This window comes from Leuresthes tenuis, unplaced genomic scaffold (assembly GCF_036924035.1).
Source record: "Leuresthes tenuis unplaced genomic scaffold, fLeuTen1.0.hap1 SCAF_8, whole genome shotgun sequence".
Taxonomy (NCBI): Eukaryota; Metazoa; Chordata; class Actinopteri; order Atheriniformes; family Atherinopsidae; genus Leuresthes; species Leuresthes tenuis.
This window is the reverse complement of record NW_027325362.1, coordinates 6418138-6440072: the sequence shown is the minus strand read 5'-3', so window position 1 is coordinate 6440072 and position 21935 is coordinate 6418138. Positions and strand designations below refer to the sequence as shown.

Genomic DNA, 21935 nt, shown 5'->3' with positions numbered 1-21935 from the left:
TAACAAATAGGGGCATTCTCTGTCTGTTCTCCCTCTGCCTTCACTCTCCCTGTCGTTCCCGTTTGTTCTCCTCTCCCCCTCTGCTCTCTCATCACCTCTCTTTCGACCGAACTCTGTCATCGAGGGGGATATTTGAGGGGATCAGGGGGCTGCAGGCTTCCCCCTCATCCCCTCTCTTCCTCCCTCCTTCTCTTCCTCCTCCTGCCCTCCACTCTCCCCTCAGTCACCCCCTCCCCTCTCTCCCCCTCTCTCCCCCTCTGTACTTGTGGCTGTACAGACCTAGCTTTGTTTGCTGGAACCTGTCTGTGGCTGTTACACACACACATGCACACACTCCCCACCCATCCACCTCCCTCCTCTCACCCGTAACCATTGTCTGAAACCAGAAACAGCCCAGCTCACCTCCACACCCACCCTCCTCCTCCTCCTCCTTCATCCCTCTCTCCTCCCATCCAATCTCCCCAGCTGGGTTTGGAATGTGGCTGGAATGACTGACCTTACACTCGAACACACACACAGACACACACATGCACACAAGCCGTCGTTACCTGCATCCTTTTCCAAGTCTCTCCCTCCCCTCTTTGAGGAAGAGCTGCTGCAGTGACCACCTGTGGTGGCAAGTGTCCACGGCTGTGTGCTACCAAAACCTAACACAAGAGCAACACTGAGACCTTTGATATATTGCTAACTATTTATTCATAACTTTAGCATGATTTAAATGTTTAAACTCATCTCTGTATTCCTCTCTGCAACAAAGCGGCATCAGCTGTGCCTTCTAGTTATGAACTGTATCTTCATCTCTTCGCATTTCTCTCTGTCCTCTATGCTCACTCAGGAGCTGTTGCAGACCAACACTTGCATCCAAACCAGATGGAGAAACAAGTACTGCTGCCAGGTACACTCCTCTCCCAACACACTCGGACACCTCTCAGCTGGTCCAGACCTAGCCTCAAATAAAAAGCTTGATCAGACTGTTAATCATCAAATCATTTAAAGCTTAAAGACTATCCTAGTCAAGCCATAATTCTAAAAACTCTTGTGTGTAAAAATCTCTTTAACCCAACAGCTTCAGAGGGAATCGTTTCAGCAAATCTAAGAGCCATGATCATTTTCTAAGATGTCAAACTGCAGCTGTTTGTTTTATGCTTTTAAACCAACGTTTCCAAATGCCTCCAAAACTCTAAATTCAGTGAGAGATTTCAACTAAAAGAAACTCTTCATTCAGTCATTTTTAAGTGCTGACTCAATTTCTTTTTCTTTCTTAGTGTTAGTTGTACAGATTCTCCTCAGACCTGTTTGAAAATGTATAAAAAATAGAATTAGAAGCAGCTTTATTGGTAAGGTACATGCACAAATACAAGAAATGTAGCTCTTTGTGTAAGCCTAAAACATAGGCTATACATATGTACAAATAATAAAGAAAGAAAGAAAGAATAAACTAAGTACTAATATTTATAAGTGATGGTAGTGTAATGTAGAGGATGTAGTGCAAATATACTATTTATTATGTGGACATGATAAATGGTAAATACTGTTAATGAAACATTAACAGTATTTACATTGAACAGCATATATGGAATGATTAGTGTCAGATTAGTGTTTTATGTGTCAGTGAAAATAAAAGGATCCTTACTTGGCCTGAGGATCTCATTTATGCCTCCTCCTTAATTTACTTCTAAGCTTGTTGTGATGCATCTCCTTCCCTCTGATCTCCATTCTTAAATAACATTCAGCTGTTAAAGAAGCTCAAACGCTAACTAAAAGACTTTATCGAGTGGAACAAACTTCAACCACTGAATCTCTGATACCTGCAGGTGATGCTGAGCAGTGGAGTGCTGGTGACCCTGACCCTCAGCGGACCTCAGCTCGATCGAGTGTGTATAGACCGTACGTTAGTGGGCCGACTACCAGCCAACACTGTGGCTGATGGTGAGTCACAGAAACATAGTGTCACTTAAAGGAAAATTCCACACATTTTTCAGTCCAGGCTTTACTTCCACTTGTAATTTGGTGTTTATTAATGATAGGCACAAAAATATTTGCAGTTTTTGCCCATATTGAGCTAGAAGGTCACTAAACTCCATCATACTGACACATTCGCAGCAGAGTACCAATGCTTGTACTTTTAAAAATGACAGATTCTTACATGTCTATGAAGGTCTCGCACAGACAGTCTTGTTCTGAAACTTTGTGGAAGGTCAGTTGTTGCACAAAGACAACAGTGCACACCTGTAAGAGTGTGGAGGAGTGGAATAGCATTACAGAGTATCACATATCGTAAGAAATATGCTTTTAAAACCAAACATTGGCTCATGTTTGTGCTTTTCCAAATGGGGGCAAAAGAATGTTGAGCCACCCCTACAAAGCTTTCACAGGAGGACTGGAACAAGCTGAGGTTGTGGTTATTTATTCTAAAAAAGGATGTAAACGCTGTCTTCACTGCACACCTTGCATTTTGAATGGGGTACCTACAACGCAAGAGCATAAATACAGTTTTACTGTTACAACAGAGCGTGTGAAGCACTTCTTCTGTCTCTGATAGTCATTAGGTTTAAGATACATGGAAACATTTTAAGTTGCGTCAGTCTGAAATCGTAGTAAAAGTTGGACTAACACAACCAGATAATGTGGTTCTGAGTCCCACATGTATCCGTTCAGTCGGGTTCAAACCAGTGAAGATGCATGCTCCACACTTCCCGCCCTGAACTTTGACCCTGAGAGAAACAGAAGAAGAGAATAACGCTACAAGAACAGCGTGCATCTCATGTGCCATAAAGAATAAAGCAACAAACACTACAGAGCTATAAAGCTGTCCAGTGCATCGCCCGACTCGGTACCAGTTTGATGTAACAGGACAGCCAGAAAAAGCCAGATATTAACAAGCTGAAAGGTGTCGTATCGGCACCTGGCGTTTCAGAGTCTGACGTATTCTGACATGAATGATTTAGAGTCATAGCTGTACACAAAGGCATGCTGAATGTTTAGCTGTGTCATTTGAATATTTGATTTGTCTCAGGGGTTTCTCTTTGAGGCTACTATCGCTAAAATAAATGGTCATGGATTCTGCTTGATTTCTCCTTTATGTAATCATCTTATAACACAAACAGAAAAATTCAAACATAAACACGAACATTTATAACTGTGGGCGTCTGTTACAGGACTGAATCCCGGTCTGTGGTAGCAAATATAAACTTTTTAACTTTGACATGCGTGAGTGGATTGTTTTATTACATTTCAGGTGTATCTTACACAATATGGGACCACTTGAAAATATTTGATTTCCTCTATTAAACAGTTACACCCAAACACAAGGGAAAATAGGGCCTTCACTGAGTAACAGCTGAATTTCCATCCATGTATGCATAACGCTAACTTAAGCCCGATTCAAGCTTTAAAACCTAAAATCAAATCATTTTTAGCTGTTACTGCCAAACTTTGAACCTCACAGACACACATTTCCAATTTTAATGGCCAAGTGTCATTTTAGATTAGTCTGTTTGGACTTTAATGTGCTTTTACATTATATAACATATTTAAAAGTGTTTTTTCTTGCTGTTGATGCTAATCAGAGTTGATGCCACCAACATGCGCTTTTCTACGGTTAAAATTTCCTTTCAGTTAAAATTAATTGTGCTTTAGAAATGAGTCATGAGGGCTGACGAGTGTCTGCCCACAGGCTCAAACAAACAAACGAATGCATTTTGACACATTTTCATTCAAATATTTAGTATTTCAGAATAAATGAGGCTATTTGCTACACACTTCTGACTGTGTGCTTGCCCCTGCTCACCCCACATGCAGCCTCCACTCACACCCTGCTCTCCTCAACACTTTGTCACACAAACACTCTCACACAAGCGGCGACTCACACACATAACAGGTGCCACAGGTGAGCCAGGCGACTCTGCTAGCTAATTGCGGGCAAATCCTTTTGTGCTGTGTGTGTCCAGGGGCCTTCCCTTAAGAGCATCCATCAGTGTTTTTCCTCCATCGCACGTTCCTCCAGGGAGCGCCGCCCCCCTCGCGCTGCTCTCCCTCGCTCTGCAGACCTGGCAGGAGAGAATAAGAGGCCGTGGACACCGGCCCAAATCTGCTAATTATTTCTTTCTTTCTGTATCAATTATTTGTTCATAACACCGCCCTCCCTACTTCCGCCTGGGGTCTCCAGACACTTGATAAAGCCCCCATAGTGCACACACACTCCCTCGCACACATACATATGTAATTACTGACGCACACTCTTTTTCTTTTACATAGACCGAAAAACACTTTCTGTTTGTCCACTCACATTTACACAGAAAAAAATGAGCTCGGACACACATGCACACTCCCACATGCGAGATGACGCACGCACACAGGTACACACTCACCTCCTGCCGCGCTCCATTCAAAGCCTCAGAGGCACTAATTATTAGAGTAATGGTTGTGAGAGGGTGGGTTCCGGGGCTTGTGTGTGTGTGAGTGAGTGTTTGGGGGTGGGGGGGTTGTATGAGGTTAGAGGTTCTCACATCTGCCACTTGTTAAATTAGCCTGAGACAATTAGAGCAGAGAGTCAGACCAGATCGCACCGTCCGACACGTTTACAAGCCACAATTAATGAAACTGTTTACAATTACAATCAAGTTGTCACCTCTGTGTGTGTGTGTGTGTGTGTGGGAGGAATTAATTATTATTATCGTTTCATTATACCTGTATATTCGGTCTCAGTCTATTATCGAATAATCTGGAAACTACTTTCCCAATGAGTCCTCTAATATGTTCCCAAACCTAAAAGTTTAATTGCTTTTTTTTCATCCAACCAAAAAGCAACAGTTTAATTTTCTGTCATATTGCATAAAAACACGAAGGAAATCCTCATGTGAGAGGCCAAACCCGGCAAATATTTGACAGCATTACATGAAAAATGAGTGAAACCACACTTGCTTATTCATTTAGTCTTCTTAGGCAATTGATTGACTAAACATTGCAGCTCCAGTGGAATCTCAAATTAAACTGTAAGCCACTGTGTAATGACAGAATTCATTTTCATTTTCCAAAACAGGATTTGACAACTTTCTAAAGCAGAAACAGGTCGCAAGCGTTCGAATGCAGAAGAAAATCCCTTTTTCTGATTTGCATGGATTCAACTAAACGCCAGGCCTGAGACAAGAAGCAAGAGCAGCCAGGTCTGTTTGTGTTTCGGGAGGCAGGCTCACTGTTCTGTGGTAAACTTTGCAGCCTGAATGCCAGTTACCACCGTGTTTCCACCGCAAGCTCTGATTGCATCATGCCGAGCAGCAGATTACAAATATTTTACACCATCAAAGTATTACTGGCTTCCTTTGGCCGGTGGCTGGGCCAAGCTGCGCATATGCTCCACGATTAAGCATCCTTAAGTGATTTTTCATAGCGGGTTTCGTTTACCCATGTTTAAATGTGCTTTGCTTAAGCCCATTGGCCTCTTATGTCAACATGCTGCAGAGGAGATGGCATTAAATGGATTTAGGGAACTCCATGTGTGTGTGTGTCTTTGTCTGCGTGTATGTGGTGACACCCTGTGTGTACTTTAACACGTGGGAGATTTTCGCATGTAGGCGTGAACGCGTTTGTCCATGTGTTGCAGGCATGCATGTATTAATGCATATGTAGCTATCTGTGCATGTGACTGTGTGGGTACTTTACATGTATGCACCCCGAGCACAGCTCCTCTGAGTGTGGGTGTCTGGGAGGGGTGGGTCATGCAGGTCTGGCCCTTAATACTACATCAGCCACCTGGTCCCAGATTGGGCCACAGCCTGGTTTCAGATCCCCTCCTTCATTTGGAAAAGAATGGGATTAATCTTAATCCCGTTGATAGACACCCATAGAGATCAATACTAAACTGCATTTAACTTGATTTGTTTGTAATCTATCACAAAGATGCTTACTATTGCATTAAACGTTGTTTCAGAAAGCTAAGGCTTTGTTAATGGCTGTATGTTTTTTTTAATAGTTTAAGCTTTGAACCAGTTTTTGTTACAAATGCTTCATAATCCAGCTCTGACAGACTGACTCAAATGACCTGATTTAAGGTGCTAGTTTTCTGTGTTTGTAAGCTTTTTTCCCATCCTTCCTTAATATTTGCATATTAATTTCAAATTGTCACACAACAGGATGATTTGAAGCATAATCAAACCAATACCCTCCTGTTTATAAATACACACGTCATGGTTAATTGACGGTTATATATTTTTTTATTTTTTTAAATCTTGGGGTGCAGCCTCACTCATTCAACTCAAAGCAGGATATCTGAAAGACATGTGTAACAACCCCCTCCTTTCCATTTAATTGGTTTCATAAACAGATTAATTTGAAGGAGAGGGGGGCTTAATTGCTAATCAGCGTTTCCATGCAGCTCCTGAAGAGTTGAACAGGATCAAGTGTGTTCTTCTACCACAAAAAAGGCCCTACAGCCTTCAGTACACTGACAGGAAGCTAAGACCTACAAAGAAGACAGAAGGCACTGGAGAGGAAAGGAAAGGAGTAAACTAGGTGGAAAGGAAAGAAGAAGGAAGCTGTGAGACACCAAAATAATCTACAAAAGTCAGCACTGATGAGGAAAACATATTAGATTAAAAGTTCCATAAAAGCTCTGTGGAAGGAGAGTTAAACATTCAACAGTGTTTGATCTAAATGGCTGAAAGACAAATGCAACTCTGCAACGAGCTGAAAAGCAGAAATAATCTGCTCTAACTCGCATGTCTTTTATCTGGATAAGCTGATAATTTAGCTTTATAACTCAGTTAGCAAACCTTCTCCAGAGTCTTCTCCTCTCGCATGGCAATATGTGGCCAGATATGAACAATTATAGACTGCTAATACAGCTTTTTAATATCATTGTAAAAATACTATTCTAAAAAAACCTATTCAGACAGATTTGTAAGGCTGTGTTAGTCACTGCTGTATTCCAAATTGTGGTTAACAGTTGCCAATAAAAGCAAAATGACGTAAATTCTTTTGGTTGTTTCTTTAATTTAGGATGTTTTCAGAAGATTAAAATGCATCAACATCCATCCTTGTATCAAAATTTTCTTTTTAACATGGCACTGGTGATGTAAGAAGAGCGCAGATTTTAAAGGTTGATCTGAACGGCATCGAGCTGTTGTTGTCCTTTTTGTTTTGAATCATGACATTATGTGTGGTGATGTCATCCCAAGCGGTGCTGAGCGATCGGCTGATTCTGCTGTCCTTCCTGGAGCAGAGCCAAGTGACTGCAGTCTACCTGAACAAAAAGAGCCAGGATTCCCCGGAGACTGGCAGGCGAACAGACAAACTCTCACCTTCTGAAATCAAGGTACGGTGGAGCACATTGATGGTGTGTGTGTGTGCTGTCTGTGTGCTTTTAGGTTGACAATTATGAGGCAGAAACGGGTATAAAAAAGGAGATCAGAACAAAGCAGTGGAAAAACAGAAGTGTTGACAAGTCAACCTGTATCACTGCCAGTTTCTTTCTTCAGCCCACCTGATTTGCAACACTTCTAAAATGTTTTTCTTGGATCAGTGTCACGTGAAATCTGGCTCTTTAAAACTAAAGATAGTACAGTTCAATCACAGCTCCTCCAGCAGGCACAATACAACAACAAGTTGCCACATTACAAGCTGTGCTGTTGGTATAAATATTACAGAAGTTCAGCGTTGAGATTTGAGTGCTGTGAACGTTACGTGACTGGATGAAAGTAGATTTGGATATGGATTGTTTTCTTTTTATCAGTAAACTTTGAAATTTACATGTATCTAGTTTAAATTTGCATCACTTGTTCATATTTTGAGTGCGCTGCAGAGATGCAAACAGGTCTTGTACAAAGCTTAATGTCAGACTTTTTACACGAGGGAAAGAATATTTCCACAATGGAGCAAAAGAACTGGTCAGAAGGTCTCCTACTGGAATAAATAAACCTTCCGCTAGTGCCCTAAAGGGGCGGGTCAGTAGTAAAAACAATGTGACAGAGAAACAGGAACCTACATTACCAGCTTTAAAGCTTCAAAAAACTGTGAAACCACAAAAAACAGCTTTACGTTGGTAAGGATTTTAGTGTGCAGATTAGCTGTTAACTATTTACTCTAGCTCACTACAAACTGAATCTATATAGGTGGGACAATTTATGTACATAAGGGGTGTTTCCCAACCTCAATTCATACCTCAAAGTCTCAGTATATCCTGTGTATGTTTAGGATAATCATCACAGGAAATCATTGTTTGTCGTACTGTTGCCAATGTTGCAACATTTTTCTCTTCAAATAAATATTTAAGTAAAAAAAATACACATTTCCTTTAAGAAATAAAAGTTAGGGAGGCTGTACCCCCAGCCTTTTCTGATTGGTCAGAGCAAGTGGCCTGATTAGGCACACCATTCAAAATTTGAGAAATTTCTTTTTTTCACATTAAAAAATACAAAATATTGTCTAATCCAGAATGAATCATCAATATTTTTAGATATTTTCCAGGAAACAACAGACTAGAATAGTGGTGCTTAGCTGACAGATTGTGCAAATATTTAAAAACACTTTAAATTCAGACGTTACTCTTCATCTTTCCTGTGTATTAATCTCTCATATAAGCATGTGTAGAGCTCAGTCTGATCCGGGGGTGTTTTGTGGATGTTCGTAATAGATCTCATCATGTTCTTCCCCTTAAAACAGAGCTGCACTATGTCCTCCTCCAGTAGCTGGCTAACCGCTAACCCTAGCATTATCACATTACTGCCAGGCACTTTTGTTGAGGTGCGCGTGTGGGCGCGTGCGTTGTGATACGCGTGTGTGTCTGAAAGCAATCGTTCCTGCAGTGCATCTGTTTCCAGCAGCAAAGTCCTGATAAGACACCCCCTTCATCACCACCACCACTCCACACTGCACACGCCTCTGTCGGTGTGCATGCACATGCATGCATATAACCTGCAGCATACACACGTGCGACTTACACTCAGCTGCCCATCCCCCTCAACAAACACACACACATGCACAAACACATACACATCGCCCTGGTCCAGTGGGCTAAGCTGGAGAAGGGAGAGTAGGGGGCGTTGAGGGGGGGCTAAACTAATCCGGCCCACAGAAAGTGGTTTTTGATTATTGCTGACCAGCAAACGCCAGCAGTAAAAAAGAGTGAAGAGATGGGTAGGGATGGAGGGGGCATACGGGGAGAGAGATAGTGTGTTATTAACCCAGTGATTTTCTGATTTTTTTCCCCCCTCCTTTTCATTTCTAATCTGTCAGTGATCTCCTGTTCAGCTGTTCGGGGAAACTCTTTGTTCCCTTTATCATCATATGTACTTTCATCATTTTCAGGCATATTCTGTGTCCAAAGCAAATTTCCCATCCAAGGGGGCAAGGAGGGCAGACATGGACCACTGAATCTCAAATCTCCTCTTCTCATACAGCACAGCTTGTAAATTGACCAATTCCTGCATGTTTCTGGGCTTTGAAGCCATTTTTTTTTGTAGTAACACGTTAAATTGTGAGGAAACATTCCCGTATTTCGTGCTCCTGACATGTCAGGTTGGTGAGATTTGGATGTTACAACTCATTGCTCTTTTCCTTGGTTTCAAAGATTTGTTTTTGCCCAAAACTCTCATTGATCTATTACAAAAATTCCAATTATTCTTGATTCTTTTCTTTCTCCTGGTATTTGTTTGATTTTGCCCTTCGTTCTTTCATTAATTCAGGCATGTTTTATTCCTCTTTTCTCATTCCCCTAAAGCTGCAATGCATAAAAGCAGCCGTCACCTCTCTTGCCTTCTTCTTACTCTTCTTCCCAAATCCAAACAATCAGATTTTTCCTCATTAACACCCTTTATTCTTCTCTCTTTTTCCCCCTTCACCTCCGTCCTCCCACTATCTTCCAGGCCCTGGCCACTCTTCTGCATCATGACAGAGGTCATGGATATATGTGTGTCAGCCATCAACTCAGCTTTATTGTGTTAGTGAGTGTGACTGGAGATAAAGAGTGTATGAAAGGCCTGTATGTATATCGTACTCGTGAGTGTGTCCACGCATGTGTGTGTGAAGTGGGAATGAGCAGTGGTGTATATGAAAGGGTTGGGTCAAAGTGTAAGACCTGTAATTTCACCTCCTTTAGAAGTGCTTCTGAATTGTTGAACGGTGTGTGTGAGTCTGCACGTTAAGTCTATAAAAGTGTGTTTTTGCACCACTGTTCCTGCTTGTTTATGCAATTATGTTTGTGTACATACATGCAGAAGCCCACGTATGTGTGTCTGTGTGAGTGCATATACCCCCCCGCCCCCGAAGCGCCACGAGAGCTCATTACTGTGCGTCTCTTTGTTGTGGCCCGTAGAGCGTGGCGGACCTTCCCAAAAATATGCACATCACTGAAACAACAAGCCCGATAGAACGAAACCCTCACAGACATTAATAATGGAAGATAAAAAAAACACAACCTCAGATATCAACAAAAACAGAATCGGGGAAGGACAAGGAAGACGTCTGGGGCTTCAGATGTGAACGCGTGAGAGCCCTCGGGGGCTAAAAACACGCCAGCAAGGTGAAACCAAATGGATTAATCACTGAAACACTCCAATAACTTCCCCATCTTCATAAGGAATGTTTTACCTCTGCGCAGCACATACAGGAAAACTCCATGTGTGCTTCTGTGTCCAGGTGGAGTGCGTGGAGGTGGGCGGGCGGGGTCGTAGACTCCACAGACATGTGGCTCTGAACCGTCTCCAGGATGTGGCGCTCTGCTGGTGGAAGCTGGACGAGCCCGGGGAGGAGCTGTGGCAGTGGACTCCCACAGACACGAACAGACACAACCTGGTCCTGATCAGCTGCTCGCCTACTGAAGGCCTCAAGGTACACGCACGCATTTCCTGTGTATATCTACTGTTAAAAACATAAAAGAAAATCTAATTTCTCAGTAAATACCACAAATAAACTCAACGAATCACCAACCAAACCAAGACAATAATTCCTAGCATCTGTTCTTGTGCTGATATAGTCTGTTCATACAAAAATATGAGGCATACATCAATTAATTAAGCCATGCTCTTGTTTTGAAGTTGAGTTATTGTTGTCTAATAGACTACAATGAAAGTATGAAGGCACAACCATACAAGTATATTCTTCAAATCACAAGGAAGTAACTGGGATTTTCGACTGATTTTGTATATCACATTGATATTTGTTGGCTTGGCAAAGCTTTATAACAGAGTCCTCTTGAGGTGCTTTCAGACCCAGCAGTTCTTGGGAATACCTTTAGATAATGGGGGCTCACACAGAAGCTCCCCCGAGAGGAATATCCCTTCAAAAGCTTTTTGTCTGTTTTCATTTATGCTGCCAATAGGATTGCTGAAGTAATGTGCGTATTAGCCACCCAACAGATGGTAGACTAGTCACTTTTCTATTGTATTTCCTCAAATTCACATTCACAAGATATTTCTAGAGCCTCGAATTCACTATAAGTCCATTTTGCTGTGTTTTGTTCCATTTCTTAAGCCTTTTTTTTTACACGGCCAGCCTTTTACCAGTGTTAACACCGTTGTCTGTGCCGCTTACATGTGTTCGACTCATCAGTGTGTGCTGACACTGTTTGGTGTGGTTTGTTTCTAGTTGAACCCAGAATTAGATCCAAGTCCAAGGGTACTGCCTGCTGACCAGAGGTCTGTCACCACTGTATCTGCATTTAAAACCAAGCTTAAAACTTTTCCCGTCCGTACAAGTCTTTGGTTAACTGCAGCACTTGTGCAGCACTCTGACTGCATACTGTCGTTTTATTTACAGTTATTGTATTGTTTATGCTTAAATGAATGTGACTCAAGATAAAGCACACTGAGTTGAATTAAACTGCTGTGAGGATATGAATTTAAGTAAGAGCTATGATGTTCCACAGTTCCTGTAGTATGGACAGAAACTATAACAAACTCCTGGTTGTCACAGTTTCTGTGGATCTGTGGCAGCAAAATCAATTTGTGGAGATCTTTTGTCTGTTTTCTAGGTGGCAAATCAAATGATCAATCCACAGTATTAGTCGACTAACGATATAACAGAACCTGAGATCAGTCTGTCGGGTTTGGGGGAGCAGGGGTTGAGTACTGTTTCAAGATATAACTGTGAAGAGGCAAATGAAAAAATTTTGGAGTCACTCTCTGGTAGGTTTTGACTCTCACATGAGGCAGAAACTCAGATGAGACTCAAGCAGCCAAAATGTACGGCGCACTACAGCTATGAGATCACATGACAGGCTCAAATCACACTGTCGGGATTTCATGTCTCATCTTCCCTTGGAACACCTTTAGATCCTGGACAAGGCTCGTTAGCTTGTTGCTACAGCAACACAGACTTGGATGAGTGACAGAAATCACGTGGATGGATAAATGCAGAGTTAATTAAAGATCACTGAATTTTATTTGGTCCTTGACCTCACTTATTGCCTTTGTGTCCTTCTCACCAAAGGAAATCATGTCCAAATAGAAAGGAGACATCTTTCTTTTAAACATCTCATTCATTTAGCTTAAAACTTAAGGAATTTAAGTATACAAGTCACCGATTTTACATCAGCACGTATCCAGTAAAAAAAAAAAGTTATTGAAGTGATGCTGACTGTAAGCACATTAACTACTGTGCTTGTTCACATTCTGTCTTCTTAAGTACTTCATTTCATTCAATCATTTGAAGGCTATGGATGTTCTTTTGTATAAAACATGCTAAATTGAGTCATCTTTTTGCGTCACCTCTCATTATTGGCACAGCAATGTACTGAAGACAGGCTATGTTAGGTCTAAATTACTTTAACAAATATCGAAGCACAGCAAAAGCAAAACAATTAGCCTGAAAAAAGCATCAAATTATGCAAGTTTCCACGATGGAAGTTTGACATTTTAAAGGTTTTAGACACCTTTGAATGTGGTTTGAAGCCTTAAAGTTAGTTACATAAAGCATAACCCCTGCTATTTATTTTTATATTTCCGACAAACTCTGAGGCACTCGCAAGACACGCAGTGAAAGAGGCAACAAAGCTGTAGATTTGAGCAGAGACCTGTGTTGTCACGGAGGGGATTGGGGATGGTGTGTTAGTCACCTCAAGGGTGGTACCTCTGTGTTGCACCTTCATGCATCACCATATGAAATAGGCGGGAGAGCTAAGCTGCGGTACGCCTACACATTCCCTCTCACACACACACACACACACACACATAAACTGAAACATACATCCTCGTGGCCTCTGGCAAAACCCTACCCATTACCAAATTCTGTGTCAGTGCAGGACTGGCCCTGATCCCAAATTACCAAACCGAGCTTAACTCCACTCCTCGTGCCTTTACCTCGGCTCAAATATGCAAAATATTCACCACAGCAGAGAGAGAGGAAGGGAGGGAAGATGAGCGTTACCAATTCCATGCTCGGAAAACAAATTCACGCAGGAGAGAATAAGGGAGGGATTGGAGGTGGGGGAGGCAGGGGGCCACATGAATATTGAAATAATCAAAGCCGGTGTTGTTTGCTGCTTTTTTCTGCTTCTTGTTTTTGGAACGCTCTCCACATTTATCACACTCCTTCACCTAGTTTGAGTCTCTCTGTGTCCTCGGAGCGCCTCCCCTCAATCCCACCCCGCCTCCCCTCTCCCTGTCCTCCTCTCCTCCTTCCTTCCTCCTCGCTACAAGAACATTAAAGTCTCTTCGTGGGGCTGCGGCATCGCGCTCTAATGAAAGCGTTTGTTGTCATTTTTCAGATGCGCGGTGTGAAATTAAGCGAGCAGTTTATGTAAGAGCCGTAGCGGGAATCAAACGCCGGGCACACATCGGGCGACGCCAGCTACTTCAATCACTTCAAGCTCATATATATGTTCCTTTTGTTCAGTTCGCTATCTGCCGCACTAAGCCAATTTTCTAGCCAGTCTCTCTGTATTTAAAAAAGTCTGATTTCTTTCCCTATGTGGTCTTAATTCGTATGCACCCCCCCCACCCTCCTCCTCTTCATGCTGATAAGTGGAGCCACGGCATGCAGTGGTGTGGGGGGTGGGAAAGAGAGGAAAACATACACAGTTTTATGCAGGCAGTTAACATTTTTAATGATTCTTCCTTCATGCTTCCCTCCTTTGCCAACCCCCCCCCAAACAAACACACGGGCACAAGCCATTTCCTGGAATTTGATAATCTTAATTCATTTTTTAAAAATTCATTTTATTTATTCATTTTTATGTGGCTGTTTGTGAGCATACTTTTTCTGATTTTTAAGCGTGTGACATCCTGTTATTTGCCACCTTACTCTTTGTATTTGTGTCGTTTCTGCCGTCTTCTCTTAGCTTAGTACATACAGTTGAATAGGATTTTTTTAAGAAATCTGTAATATTTACTTTATTTGTCTTTCTGGAAGACTAAAATTACGAGAATTGGTGTTTTTGAAGATGAATTAATGGTGTGAGTTTGTCTCAAAAACAGATAAAGCCACAGTTTTAATATGGAGAATTAAAGGTTGCAGTTAAAAGCACAATTTAGCAATGTACCGCTAAATAATTTGTACCATGAAAGTGTCATGTGACCTCTGCCTCTTTCTGGTACAGTTTTGAGTCTGGTTCTGTGTTCAGCTGCAGCACTGAAGGTATCAGGAATATTTCGGTCTGTTATCCCACTGTGACCGTGCATTTTCTCACATCAGTACTGCAACTCTAACCCTAATTCACATGCCTGAAACTTCCCAGTCCCACCCAACAACCCCCCCTTCACGCTCACCCTCAACAGCCCTCATCCCTCCACTCTCCTCCAAGTCCCTCCGTCTCTCTCTATCCGTCTCTCCCTGTCTTTCTCTGCTCCGTGAGCTGGAAAATTGGCTTCAAAAGGCCACTGCTGTGAACAAGGGCCAGCCACACAGTTGGGCCCGTCCGCTTTATCTTTCACGCCATGGAGGAGGAGGGGGGGGAGGTGGCGGCGAGAAAGAGAGGAGAAGAATGGAGAAGAATAGTTTTGACCAGTCACTGAAACCAATAACCAGGAGAAAGCTACTTACTAGAGGTCTTTCTCTGTCTGTCTCCTTCTCTCCCAGTCTCTGCTCTCTTTGCATCTTTCTCTCCACACCACCATTTCATTTCCCTTTTTTCTTTTCCCCTGCTCTGTCTCTTTATTCTTTTCCATTTCCACCTCTTCTCATCACCTTTTGTGTGTATTTTTGTCCATCTGCATCCCTCCTTTTCAGTCTCTTTTGCACAGTGTGCTCCTAATTTATGCTTCCAGGATTATGGAATACTGTACTTTCACATGCCGCAAAAAACTCTGAAGAGCTCCCAGACAAACAGAGTTTTGACCTCATGAACGAATACTACAGTTGTGCATCTATGCAACTATTCTTTAAAATTATACTCTCTTCCGAAGAGACACAGTTGAAGCTTTGAATGAAGCTTTACTCAAGCTTTAGTTGGCATATACTTCATTCATTTATCACCCTAGCGGTCATATATGGTGGTAAATGAATCCTGACTCAACTGTAAATCTTCCTGACTTCCTTAGAAAATAATGTTGACTAAACTTCTAAATTGCTTCTATTCCGAGTGCTGGCGCCTTCATGGCGTCCCACTCAAAATAACACGTAGTGGTTGTCATATGTTGACTCAGTGCCTGTCAAACGTGGTCACAGTTTGACACAGTTTGAATCTGCACCTGCTGTAGCTGCCTTCTATTATGGCTGAAGAGGCACTTTCATACATATTCACAGCACAACTAACTACATTTTATAGAAATGGTTAGCAGTTAAAATAAGAATGCAAAGTGGTGCTTCAATAACAACAAAAGAGTTTCAGACAAGCTGAGCATCCTCTCCTGGTATTAAAAGATCATATAAGATATTTTGGGAAACTCTTATGCAATCTCCAGGTACAATTACTGCCTAGACTCTTCATTGCAATCTGTTGCAAACTGTGTTGTTGAAAGAGCTCTGTTCAAAATTTATAAAACAAAATTTAACAACTGGATGTATGACGGCTAAAAGACTGATAGCAACGAACAGGAAGGAGGCAGATCCACTGAAACAGGGACAGCTAAAATGGACCTTACTCATAATATTCCTACAATTTCCATAACTCTGAGACAAAAACCTATGGGTTTATATGAATGTAGGACTGCGCCTCCTTTATCAATTAGTTCAAGTCAGCTGTGGTCAAATTGCTCTAAAAAGACACACAGGCATGCTTTCAAATTGAAAAAAAGGTTGATGTAGAGACCCTACGACAAGCAGCTTGTCTGATGCTGACAGCAGTTGGAGCATTAGCAGTTTAAGAGTTTCTGTTTATGAGATATTCAAACCCCACAAACCCTGCAGGTCCTGACTCGTCTTTAATCTAATCAGCTGTGTTGCCTTCAGGAGCATTTTGCTTGCCTCTGCTCTGTGGAAAGAAAAATAAGGTGCAGCATGGTGTTAAATATGTTTATCAGTTGAATCAGCCGTATTCATCATGATGTTGCTCTTAATCTCGGGCTGTAATTACATGTTGGTTTAATGCAAACTTCAACTCAAGTGGAGCTCAAGACATTCCTGATCTGTTCCAAACAAAGACCTCGATAAGCACCTTAAAGCTTTTCTTAGAGGAACAGTGGCAGCCCTTCATACATGTGAAATATGTGTCACATAATTAAGAATCAAGTATTAATTGGTCTCAAGCTATTTTCACAGGGAAATTATGATCATTTCTAAGATATAACAGTTGTCTACAGATGGTGAAATATTAGTTGTCACTTTATTAAAAGGACGTTAGGGTTTCTGTGTTCCTTGTTTTCTGGTTTTAGTGTTAATCTTGTCATTTGTCCTTCCATGTTGTGTATTCTAGTCTTCTTTACTCCTCCTGCTCCTTAGTAAGATTTTATTAAGATCTTCTGCTTTCGTTAGATTGGTGTTGATTTTCTCATGTTATCATTTTTTTTTGGCACGCTTCTGTGTATTTGCCTCATCATATTTCTGTCTTCAGGGTAGCTTTGTAGGAGCTCGTTCCCTTTAGATTCTGATTAGATTTACTTTCTTGTCACTAACCTGGTCTTTGTTTACCGATTGCCACACACCTGCCTTGCATTTGCTGTTACTTTCCTCCGTATTTACACTCCTTGGTGTCCTTTGTTCATTGAAAGGTCCTCATGGATGTTTCCCTGTTTGTGTATGTTTCTTCATTTATTTTGGATTCCTAACCAGTGCATCTGAGCATCTTCAGTCAGATATGTAGAGATGAAAAATATATCATACAGTTATGAGATTTATTAGAGATCAATAAAGTTTCTGTTTCAGCTGTGCAGTAAATAGATACAACTTTGTAATATTTTATATCCAGAAACGTCTCGGCAGGAGCACATCCACTGATGTTTGATACAGTTCAGAGGTGTCCAGCAGGGAATTTCATGATACTTATAGTAACTTTGATGGGGAAATAACCAAAAGTCATTAAATGCATCAAATTTATACTGTAAATCTAATAAATACTCACATGAAGTGTGGATTTGTGTTCTTTCTCCCACATCATACATGGTTGTGGCCTGTTGTGTTTCTCAGAACTACTGGAAATATCGGCCGTTGTGGGCTGAACAGTCGCTGCAGTAGAACTGCTGATGGTGTCCTCCTCCTTCTCCTTTCCTTGGACAGCAACCTGTCAGCGGACACACGGCTGAATCAGCTGCTCCCCCTGTTTGTGCCGTGTTGGCATGCTGGCACAGCAGGCCGTGGGCACCAGCAAACGGGGCATGAGATGAGCAGTTGAGAGTATGAGATGCGGTTTTGGAGGGGGTCGTGGTTTGTTGCACCGAAGCAGGTCGTGTGATTCCTCCGACAGCATTCTGTGGGATGGACTCAGTGGACCCTCGTCCGCCATGTGTTTGTGTTCTTGTTTATTTAACACATGTGTCACTTTGTCCCTGCAGAAGTGTAGCTTTCCCAAGGATACACCACCTTTTACCTGAACTGAGCACCTTTTGCCTGCAGCCTCAAATAAACGCACACAGCATTCACCCCCCGGGGAGCAGCAGGAGCTAGCTCTGAGGGATTATAGAGAAGAAAAAGCTTTCAGGAGGACAGTCATCTGCTTCTCTCCTGCTGTAGACCATGGGCAGGCAAAAAAAAAAAAAGCCTTCCTCTCTTCCTTCCTCTAAGTCCCTTTTTGGCAGTGCCTGCCAAAAAACTGGGCCGAGCAGCTTTGCAAAAGGAAAAGAAGACGGGCAGGCAGCCGATCCCTCTTTCTGTCTACATGGCGAAAAGAATTGGGCTCATTTAGCTAAAGCTGCCATGGTCAATGCAAGGCTCTGATAGAGGCTTTGGTAAGGTGAAATCCCTTCTAAAAAGCTCTGTTAGTGACTGTGGAAGTGTTGGACTGCTGTTCAGCACAGGCTGTTGTCTCCCCCGTCATCCACCTTCTGCTCCAGGTTCGATGTGGGTGTTTTTTTTTATCAACAGTGCCACCCGTGACATGGATCTTCTTCAATGTCAGAGCTTGTTTGCTTAGCAGGGCCTTTGTGCCCACCAACTGGTTGTAGGCCAGAAGCAAATATTCTACATTGTGGATTTCACCTTTGGTCAAATAATTCCAAGATTTCCTCACATATCACCAGAAGAAAGCTTGTTTCTTTTCATCCTCGAGTGTTGAGCTCTTGGCTCCTCACACAGGTAAACACTGGAGGTTGTTTATCACTGGGTGCCAAGCCATGGCATGCTCAGGGAGAAGATGTTGTTGACCTTGAGTTAAAATGGCTCTCTTATCATTAGCTTTCTTGATTGACAGCTAGGTGTTTATGAGCAATGTGGAAGGTCCTATTTCCTCTGTCTCCAGGGGGTCTGAAGCTCTTTCACAACTCACTTCTTTCTATCTTAGTCTTCTCGTGGATGTTCTACCTCGCTTTTTGTTTGCCTCCCTGCTTTATTCAGCAAATGTTTAGCTCAGAAAAATACCGGAACAAGTCCAAATCCAGTTGTAAGTAGGAGAACATGTACGGCAACAACAATATAATGTGCTATTGTGTTGATTAAAGTGGTTAGTGACCCATCAGCACTGACGTCATAGTAATGTTTTCTATGAGAAAGCGTAATGTTTCTTGTAATTCATGCTCATGTGTTCTCTGCTGTGTAAGCTGGTCTGACCCCATGCTAGTGCATGCAAGTTGCTGTGTAGTATGGAATAAGCAAAGTTTAGGTATTTTATCCACTGAATAAACAATTGTCTTCTGATCAAAAGCCTCCCAAAAGGGGGAGGTAAAAGCAGGGACAGTCTTGCTCTGAGAGAATCCAAATTATGACATTTTTACTCCAAAAGTAGAATGTTAGACAGATTTTTATAAACACAAACGCCTGCTAAAACAAGCCGAAAACAGCTCTTATCCCATAGCCAGTAATAGCATGTTTAGCTTCAGTGTTCTGAGGACTACATCTGGTCACTACTATAGGTTACAAACCTATAACCATGACAACATGAAGGAATGCACTTTATCCTGCTACTTTAATATTTTAGAGTAGGGTAGAGGCTGAGCTGCCTTAATGAATCAGTCTTTCCTTTTTGTGAATTGTTGCTGTCAGTTTCAGGGCGGACAGTTGAGACGCAGCATCTTCAGTGAAAATTTGAGGTTTGAGTATGCGTCAGCTGAGCCAACTGGATACGTTCACTGAAACTGGTGTCTCTTCTTTCAGGTCCTCAGCTCTGTCCGGACAGAAGGAAGCCCCCTGGACTGCCGCTTCAGCCAACTCCAACATTACCAGATGCTAACGGTGGAGCTACCTGCAGGACCTCAGGGATTCAGAGAGGGCTCCTGTGCTGACTATTGCGTGTACGAATGCGCACGAGGGCGCCTGCACCGACTGTCGGTCACCCGCATCCCGCTACCGTCGCATCCCATCTCCTGTTCTCGTCACCCCTCAGAAACCACACTGCTCCTGGGCTTAAGCGACTCCTCCTTAGTCCTTTACGACCAGAGACGGGGGGTCTCGCTCCTGGCCTCATGCCCTGTGCCACCCACTCTTCTTGCCTGGCACCCCGCTGGGGCTGTTGTCATGGTAGCTGGAGGACAGGAGGAACTGATGTGCTTTGATGTGGGCTTGGCACCTGTAAATATGGCACTGGTTGCGGAAGAGGTAGCTCCAGCAGCCACATTAAGACTAGCTCAGCACCTGCGCTGCTCTGGAGGCCTGACCGGACTGCAGTGGGGGACAGGCCTGGATGGAAGTCTGGAGGGGACAGATATGCTAACATTGGTCTTTAATGGGGGACCGCTAGCAGTCCTGAAATTAAGACTAGGTAGGTAAAAGAAGATTAAAATAGCCATTTAACAAAATTACGATAAGGCTCTTGGTTTAACTGCAAAAAAATCCGGATATTGTTGGATTACTTTTCTAATAATTGTTAATTTTATAAGAAAAAAAAATCTTTTTTTGCTCTGAGACATTCAAGTTAAAGCAAAACAAAAGGTGAAACCTGAAACTACTCACATCTGAAAAGCTTTAAGCGAATGTTCAAAATCTTATATTAGACATTAAAAATGACCTATGAAGCCACAACTTTGACAAATGTACAAAAAATCAGTGATTAACGATGACTATTGATCAGGTTTAACCTGTTTCTCACATTTAATTTGATATATTTGTTGTTATTTAATCTGCTCTTATGTGTAAATGATCTGCTTTCACACCACCTGAGTTACCTCTTGGCAGTGCCGGTGCCCTCCTCCCTTCATCGACTCCTCCTCTGTTTTGGATCTGATCTGGACAGGTCGTCCTCATACCTGCTCTCTGCTGAAGAAAGTTAATTTGTTGACGGGCGGGAAGGTTAGCAGGAGTCACGCTCTCAGAGGTCATTCAATAATTGCCCCGGGGGCACCGGCCCCCCAGGTGCATTCTGGGATGCATTTTTCCGATAAATCGTTTACAGGGGCTGCGCGGTCCCTCGGGCCCCCCCAGATAAAGTTTGCCAATCAAAATTTTTCCGAAGCAGCCACCTACCCTCTAACACACCTGCACACGATCATACACACATGCGGCATCTTTAATTGTGACTTTGGAAAGAAGATGTGACAGTGGCTCGCAACTCTGCTGAAGTTTGAAAGCTGGAGTGTGGGGGGAGGGGGGAGTGGAAGGTGGGAGATGTGTGTATTCGACTGTGTTTGTCTGTGTGCACAGTGAAAGGGGAGGGTGTCTTCCAACAATAGCTTACACTCCTCTGATCGTCTGCCAAGGTTTTTGATGAAGAAAGTCACTGCACGTCTTTTTTCCATGATAATTCCCCACCACACACACACACACACACCCTATTTCTGCGTGTTAGTGCACACACACACCCCCTCTCCAACTCATTTGTTTGTTTGCTCGTGCTCCATCTCTGTATTGACTTGTTTCATACGGCCCGCTACATGGCAGAAGGAGTGAGCCGGAAAGCGGCGAGGAAGAAAGACTTGGCCAAGCTCCAAGTTCCCTTTTTTCCATGGGAGGCAGGTCTCTCTGGTGCCCCCCCACCCCCACTCCCCTGCCTGCACCGTGTTATCTCATCTGGGCACACGTTGGCCGCGGCTGGGCCTGCACCGGTACAGGCTGTGAAGGAGCAGACCGGGGAATGTGCTGCGTGCCGCTCAGAAAAATAGTGATTTTCTTTTAGAAACAGCAATATTGTAAAAATGTTTTAAAGTGTAAAGTGCATTTATGTAACAGGGTATACATGTAGTGTGAAATAAGCAGCAAGAGTCCAAGCTAACATGTCTTTGCTAACATTGAAAACAGAATGAAATCTACTCTATTTCTTTGTCAAGGTAACATGAAAATGAAGTTGTTGTTTCCACTGCAAAGCAAGAGCTACGAAAAAAAGCCATTTTAGTTGAAATGTGTCTAGTTTGGTTGATGCTGGTTATCAGTAATGGGTGGAATGGTGATGGACTGGCAGCCTGTCAAGGATGTCAGCTGAGTGAGGCTCCAGCTCCCCACGATCCTGACCTGGATGAAGCAAGTGTAGAGAATGGTTTGATGGATGG

General features: G+C 42.7%; 1 protein-coding gene across 1 annotated transcript in view; it reads left to right on the top strand.

Annotated features, from left to right (window-relative positions):
- wdpcp (WD repeat containing planar cell polarity effector) overlaps window positions 1-21935 on the top strand; it is an 81611-nt gene that overhangs the window by 29891 nt on the left and 29785 nt on the right. Inside the window, exons 7-11 of the mRNA XM_072390597.1 lie at window positions 836-895; window positions 1815-1929; window positions 7176-7312; window positions 10633-10824; window positions 19612-20215. Of these exons, the coding sequence (XP_072246698.1) occupies window positions 836-895; window positions 1815-1929; window positions 7176-7312; window positions 10633-10824; window positions 19612-20215 (1108 nt within the window). The remainder of the gene's footprint in view (window positions 1-835; window positions 896-1814; window positions 1930-7175; window positions 7313-10632; window positions 10825-19611; window positions 20216-21935) is intronic.